The following is a 7,758-nucleotide window of genomic DNA, read 5'->3' as shown; positions in this document are numbered from 1 at the left end:
AAAAAAAAAAAAAAAAAAAAAAAAAAAAAAAAAAACCACAAAGGGGGAGTCATACTTTAAGCCAATCTGTTTGATTCTGGGGAGTTTATCTCAGGGGATAATCCTAAATACAGAAAAAGCTATATAAATGACGATGTTAGTTACGGTACTATTTATATTCCAGATATAGGAATGGTTTAATAAGGTGTGGCATGCCTCTCACGAAATATCACACTATAATTTGAATGATGTGTGAAAAATAGAATATGAGATTATGTCCACACCCGCATATACACATTGTGTTGCAACCATTAAAATATGTGCATGCAAACATAATGTTGAGTAAAAGAAGCCAGACCCAAGCCTATGTATGATATGTTTCTATTTACATAAAGCTCAAAACCAGGTAGAACTAAGGTCTGGTGTGAGAGGTCAGAACAGCAGATTCCCTTGAGCAGGTGGGGATCGTGTGGCAAGGGGTGCTGGGACTTCTGGGAAACTGGTAGTGGTTCGTTTCTTGATCTGGGGGCTGGTTACACAAGCATGTTCACTTTGTGAAAATTCATCCAGCTGTGCACTTAGGATTCATGCATTTTTTGGAAGGTATGCAATGCTCTTATAAAAGGTTTACCAAACAAAAACAAAAACAAAACTATGTGCAAATATTGACAGGAAGTAAGACTGGAAGGAAAGAAAGAGGGGGTGGGGTGGGGGATCCATCATAGAATAACTTGGTTTTTTTTCCTTCCTGTGGAGCCCAGTGATAATACTTTTAGTTCATGGTTTTTCAACCTTGTCTGGGTAATCCTTTGTTGTGGGGACTGTCCTGTGCATGGTAGGATATTTAGCACAATCTCTGCCCTCACTAGATGTCAATGACACTTCTCCCTCCCCACCAGCTGTGACAGGCAAGTGTCCGAACATCGTCAAGTGTCCCCTGGTAGTCGAGTGGCCAGATGAAGTATGGAATACCTATTTAAAATGAGAATTTCTGACAAATCATGAATTATTTTTTTGGCGTGTCTCAAACATTGCTTGGCACATCCTTATACTCAACAAATATTGGTTATCTTAAATTCAAATTTAACTGGGTGTCCTGTATTTTATTTTCTAAACCTGGCAATTTTGTCTAGGGGGCAAAATTGCCTAGCTGAGAGTCATCACTTTTAGTTAAATGAAAGCAGAATTATTCCCATCTTGCTGACAAAAATTCTAGCTACCCTACATTTCCCTTGAGAACTGTTGTGAAATACTTCAGCAGGTTTCTGAAGGTCCCCCCACCTGGCAGGAAGCAGGCTAATGTGGGACCGTGTCCCGAGAGTGATGTTTTCTGGGTCTCCATGGAAGAGACACATCCTGCCACTAACATGGTCTGGAGCTGTTCTTACCGGGGAAACACTTCAGTGTCGGGAGGCCTGTTCCATGTGCAGAGACATCGACAGAAATGACAGAAATGGGCCCAACTTCCCCTAATACAATTCAGCGGTTTTCTGAAGAGCGGTCATCACGTTTTTCTTTCTGGGGAACTCTTGTTCCTGGCAGGTGTCTCCCAGACTACTCCCAGCTTTACTCATTTACTCCTTTGTGAATTGATGGGATGTTTTCGCCTTACAAACGTGGGATGAAAGTAGTTACATTTTAAGGTGACTCATTTAAAGACATCTCACATGAGAGTCAAAAGTCCATTGCCCTCTAGACCCCCAAACTCCCTGATGATAATAACAGTAATAGCAGTAATGATAATAATAATACTCATCAGGTACTTTGTGTGCCTCGAGACTATTCTAAGCTCTTGACATGGATTATATTGTTTCGTCTTCCCATCTACCTTATGTGGTAGCTTCCGTGATATCCCCATCTTCCTGACAAAAAATCAGACACAAAGCGGTGAGGTCATGTGCTCAGGATCACGCAGTGGTCATGTCGGGCATCTGGTCGAACGGAGACTGAGACCCAGGCAGTCCATCTCCAGAGCCCATGCTCTTGACCTCTACACCATGAGCTGCCCCTGGTCCTCTTCCCGCCATTCCCTCCCCCGGTCGCCAAGCCAAGTTGACCTTACTCTTGTACAGAAAGTCCTGTTCTCTGGTGGTCACGTTCAGTGAGAAGAAGGTAGTCCCCCCCAACGGGGTGGCCGTGGTCATCTCGACCCTGGTAAGAACAAAGATGACATTTTGTTTAAAACCACAGTGAGCTTGGGGCGCCTGGGTGGCTCAGTCAGTTAAGCATCCGACTTCAGCTCAGGTCACGATCTTGCGGTCCGCGAGTTCGAGCCCCACGTCGGGCTCTGGGCTGATGGCTCAGAGCCTGGAGCCTGCTTCTGATTCTGTGTCTCCCTCTCTCTCTGCCCCTCCCCCGTTCATGCTGTGTCTCTCTCTGTCTCAAAAATAAACGTTAAAACAAAACAAAACAAAACCAGAGTGAGCTTTATAATCCCTGTACAACACCTCTTTCGTTCTTCACCTGGATGACGGGAGAATATTCAAGCACGCGGTTTCTCCTCCCAGCAAGTAAATAAATCCCTTTCACTATCTCCTAGGGAGAATTAGAAGTAATGCCTGACATTTGTGAAGAACTTTATGTTTCGAAGCAGTTTAAATTAATTCAACAATATTTATTAAATGTCTCCTGGGTTTCACACAGAACGTCTAAATTGGTCTTCTAGAAACTCTGTGAGGGAGGCTATTATTGCCATCTTCCGGATGAAAGTGAGGCCCCCAAAGCTTCATGGAGCCCCAAGTTAGAACGTAACCCAGGGCGCCCGCCTCCCCTGCCGGTGGGACTGTCAGAAACCCCCTACAACACTCGAAATGATGTTCCTGTTTTCAGAAGTTTCCAATCTAAGGAGGCAGACATAAACAAGTAAATAAGCAGAGGGAAACCTTGACTACTATTGTTAAGCAGCCAGTGACATGAGCCATCATTGGGTTGTGACTGACGATTTCGAGGAAAAGCTAAATTGAAATGGGCCTTGAGTGACGGGCCCGGTTTGGGAGGAGAGGAGAGAGGACAAAGGCCAGGTGGCACAAAGCCCTCGGCAGGAGGACAGATAATGCGTGTTGAGCAACCACCAGGCTCTGTCACAGGCACCTTCACACGCTCTATCAGCTCACTCATTAATCTTCTCAAGCATCATCGCATTTTGCTGCTGAGCAAACTGAGGCTCAGGGCGGTTGAGTGACTCGACGAAAGTCACACCAGCGAGGAAGACGTGGAGCTTGGACTCAAACATACTCGCCGAGTGCACGGTCTTATCCCCTTGCCCCGAAAGCGACAGGAATCCAAACTCATACCCCCGTGGTCTTACACTTGAGGAGTGAGCCAGGAGGTACGCGGCTAGTACCTCACACCCCCCAGAAACAAGCGTCCAGATCCTCCCGCCAGATCCCTCCAGAATCGAACACCTACTCAGTGACCGACGCTGTGCTAGGCGCTGGGAACAACACTACGAGATACGAGACAGACTCCCTGCCTCCAGAAGCTCACATTCTAGTGAGAGAGGCCGTAGGTTTGACCACGGCATTCTTGGGCTCAAACACAATTGTCTCTCAGTGCCCACACTTGCGTATCTGGCAGGATAAACCCTTCCCTGGCTGTTTCCATGCCCTCTTCCTAGCCTCTTGCCTCCTCACACCAAGCTCTGCCCAACCTCTGTGACAACAGACCACTCCATCCTCTCCCGTCGTTCCTGGTCTTTGCGGTCGGCGGGCTGCCCCATGCTTTGGCCTCCCCAGGTCCCCCCAGTGGGCCTCTCCTGAGAGCAGCTCCCCAGGCCCCCAGCTCCTGATGGAAAAGGGTCAGTGTCCCTCCATTTGGGAGGGGGGGGGGGACAGGTCACTGCATCCAGGCTGGGGCTCTGGAGTCTGTGGCTTGCCCCGCCCCGTGGGGGCCTCAGACTCAGAAAGACCCCCTCTGCCTTCACTTTCTCTGCCCTCCTTTAAGCCACGGGGCCCTGCCTAAAACCCCAGTTCTTGTCTGTCTCTTCCTACCAAAGACCCTAGGGCCTTAGGACCCACGCAACTCGGGCTCTCCCAAGGAGCCCTGCAGGGCTCTGCCTGACCTTCCTGCAAGGGCCAACCTTTCTTCCTGGCTGGGCTTCCTGTCTCCTGACTGTCTGAAACAGGCCCGTGGGCCATGTTCCACTGCCTGCTCCCCCTCCGAAATGAACACATCCTTCAAGATTGAGCCCAGCCACCCCTAGGCAGACTCCCCGTCCCCCAGCCGGAATCAGCCATCTGTCCTCTGCCCCCACGGCAGCGCCCTGCCAAGAAGCCACCACGGCACGTGTCTCAGTCGCTGTGTCTGCTGGTTAACCTTCCGTGTTCACTGTCGGGGCCCTGAAGGTAGAGGCTACTCGGGGTCTTTTTCATATCCTTCTACCTCTCCCAGATACAGTGCCTGGCTCTTCTCACCGCTGCCAGTTAGAAGTTCTGGAGCGAGTGATTGGACTTCTCCCAGCTTGGTTTGCTGCACATTTGTAAAACGAGGTAGCTTTTCCCAAGGGAGCTGAGGGTTCGAGGTTAAGTACGGAAAGCGCTTTCAGTGCTCAATAAATGGTAGCTCTCAGGGTTGTAGTGGGTATTAGCAAACATTTGCCGAACTCAATGAGAAACAGGTGGATCTGGAGGTCAAAGCAAGAAAAAATTCTTTTTCCAAAAATACACAGGGACCCGTAGGGGAACATGGGATGAAAGTCTTCCCCCACCCCCTGCCCCCCCACTCCCAGTCCCAGTGAGAGGCACCTGCCCCCGCCTCCCCCACTCCCCGTCCCATCGGAAAGAGTTTTATTATGCTTTGCCTAAACCTTCTGCTTCTCTCCCTACCAATATCAAGCTGAGAAGATTCACCAATAATCCTTTCTTCCAATTCCTTTTAAAAACAGAAAAGAGAAGCAAATAGGTGGCCACAGATCAAGGATCGCTTAGTGACAGAGACATGGCGTAATCCCTGGACAAGCTAACCCCTGCCTGTGGACACATCTGCCATTGAAACAACGTGCACAAAAATGACAGAAGCCTCTATCCAAGTGCCTGCTGTGTGCCAAGACCTTTTGCCAGGTTTTTGTTTGTTTGTTTTTTGATCCATGCCTTGATTCAATTAGCAAATGCATTGCAAAACAGGTTTTCCTCTTGCCTTGATCAAATAAGGCCCCGAGGCTTGGGGATATCAAGCTCTCTCTCCCTGCTTATACAGCCTGGAAGATACAGACCTGGCATTTGCACCTGGCCCTGCAAACTTCAAAGCCTGTGTAATTCCCACGGCATCAACCTGCTCTTGGCACCTGGGCATCTAGAGGGGGTCATGACAGGTAACTACAGAAATATGCACACGCGCACATGTACACACACACACACACACACACACACACACACACACACACTGACCAGTAGTGCAGCTGCCTAAGGCCACCAGGACACAGATTCCTCTGCAGGCCCTTCAAGGTGACCTCGGGGGTGCCCAGTGCTGGGTGCAGACCTCCTTACGGATGGGCCGGCTACTCTTCCTTCTGAGGGAACAGTGAGTAATCTCAGGGCATTTCTTGCCTTATGTCTGGACCCGAGGCTCTGAATGACATCTCTGTTCCTGCCACATCAGAGAAGGTGGGAGGGAGGGTGGTGGAACACTGATGGCCAAGGATGTGGGTGTTTTCATGTGTGGGACCCAGTGATTCTTGTTAACCAAGTGAGGTCCAGCAGGGGGATTTCAGTGTCAAATGTGCCTGTGACGAGGTTCACGGCCATAGAAAAGCAAAGAGGGTGCAGGGAGGGGGAGAATGGTTTTCACAGACAGAGGTTAATTTGATAATAATAATAACAATAATAATAATAAATCGTGTGCCAGACATGGTGCTCAGTGCCTTATGAAGGGAGGTCTCATTCAGTCCCCATACCTATCAGGTAAGGAGGGCACAATCACTGCCCTTTCTACAGATGAAGAAACAGACTCACAGTAGAGAAGCAATTAACGTAAACCCACAAGGCTAATATGTAGCCAGGCTCAGAGTCAAGCCAGGGGCTGTCCTATTCCGCAGCCCCTTCTCCATAAACCCGCACTGGACTGCCTCCGAGGGAACGCACAGGACACAAATGGCCCAATACCCAGGGCCTAAATCGGCGTAACGCTTTGATGAGAAAACTCACACAGGCTGCAGCTCAGCCCTTGCCCCAGACCCCAGACCCCTGACTGGTCCTATCTCCTGGCCCCTACCCTTGGGCACACTCTGAACCTCTGTCTTCAGCAGAACCTTAATCACATTTACAGAATCTACAAGGAACTGTTGTTCCCTTGGGTTGTTTACAAACGGTCCTGTGTGGGAGGTTGGTTTGGGAAGTGACAGAAGGTCAGGACCATTTACTCTCTGAGTCATTCCTCTCTCCCTAGCCCTTGGTCAAGTGTTAGAGCCGTATCTGGAAGATAAACATTGCCAGATCCCACCGGTCCCAGATATTTCCCTTACTCCTCTGCCTCAGTGGTACCCTCTTTCCCTCTGGCCTGGCCTAAAAGCTCCCTCCTGGATAAGACGACAAAGACACGACCAACACTGGCAGACCGCTATGCAACTGGCCAATGGTAACTCAGAGTAGGTCACCCATGAATGTCCTACACCCACCAAAACACTGGGATCGATTTCTCCCCACCTCCTGAACCATGGAAAACTCGGCATGACGTGGTTTCTTCCACAGACTTGAGCCCCACTACTCCCAAGTAGCCTCTTGAGTTTGGGGGATGTTTTTTTCAGAAAATTAACCTTCATGTTGAAACCAAAATATCCCACCTTGTAATTTTCACCCATCAGCCCTAATTCTCTTCCCACAAAGGTAAATGTGCTACCTCTTACACATGACACCCTGATGGGTTTAGAAGCACTTCTATGGGGGTTCCTGGTGGCTCAGTCAGTTAAGCATCCAACTTTAGCTCAGGTCATGATCTCACGGTTTGTGAGTTTGAACCCCACGTCAGGCTCTGTGCTGACGGCTCGGAGCCTGCTTCAGATTCTGTGTCTCCCTCTCTCTCTCCCCCCACCTTGGCTCGCGCTCTGTCTGTCTCTCTCTCTCTCTTAAAAATAAATAAACATTTAAAAAATAAAAAAAATAATAAAAGCACCTCTACATATGAACGGTGAAACGCAAAACTTCAAGGATAGAACAATGACAGCAGCCGGTAACAGCACAGCAATTTTACCTCCCACCAATAGGTGGCGATAGCAGTTGGCTACAGTATACCCTGTTTAACCCCACCCCAAAACGGTGGGTAAAAGTCCTGCGAACCCAATCTGCTTTTAAAGGAGCTTTCTGCCCTTGGACACAGCAGTGATATGTTCTCTGGTTATTTTTTTCCAGGATAAATATTCTAAGCTCCTTCAAACAATCTTTATAATGATAGTTTCCTTCATGGTTTCCTCATTTCGCTGTGTGCCAATGTCTCCCTTAGACAAAGCACCCCAAACGGGACACATAACTCCAGAGGGGGCCTGAAATGTCCAGAATGACATCTGTCTTGATACTTATCAGACCTGAGCCTGAATTCTAGCTATGTGGCCTTGGTCGACTTTCTTTACCTCTTGGTCTTCTGATCTGTAAAACAGGAGTTGCAAGCTCCACGGGGTCCGTTGTGAGAATCAACAGAGATAAAACATGTAATATATTTGGCACAGTGGCTGTGCACAAAGTCTGTTGAGATTACCCTGGGTTAATGCAAACAAATAGCTCGTTATCGGCAATCACAGCATACTGTTCACACACCCCCCCCCCTCCATTGATACAACCCCAAACCTTTTTC

The 7,758-nt window shown here is 48.6% G+C and overlaps 1 protein-coding gene across 1 annotated transcript in view; it reads right to left on the bottom strand.

Annotated features, from left to right (window-relative positions):
* The window catches only part of NCMAP (non-compact myelin associated protein), a 12,648-nt gene extending 6,913 nt beyond the window's left edge, over window positions 1-5,735 (bottom strand). Inside the window, exons 1-2 of the mRNA XM_040465134.1 lie at window positions 5,364-5,735; window positions 2,042-2,130 (exon numbers count right to left, since the gene is read on the bottom strand). Of these exons, the coding sequence (XP_040321068.1) occupies window positions 2,042-2,123 (82 nt within the window). The 5' untranslated portion in view covers window positions 2,124-2,130; window positions 5,364-5,735. The remainder of the gene's footprint in view (window positions 1-2,041; window positions 2,131-5,363) is intronic.
* Between the last annotated feature and the right edge of the window lie 2,023 nt (window positions 5,736-7,758).

This window comes from Herpailurus yagouaroundi, unplaced genomic scaffold (assembly GCF_014898765.1).
Source record: "Herpailurus yagouaroundi ecotype Mexico unplaced genomic scaffold, PumYag 77, whole genome shotgun sequence".
Classification (NCBI taxonomy): Eukaryota; Metazoa; Chordata; class Mammalia; order Carnivora; family Felidae; genus Herpailurus; species Herpailurus yagouaroundi.
The sequence above is the reverse complement of the archived record's forward strand: the minus strand, read 5'-3'. Positions and strand labels throughout refer to the sequence as shown.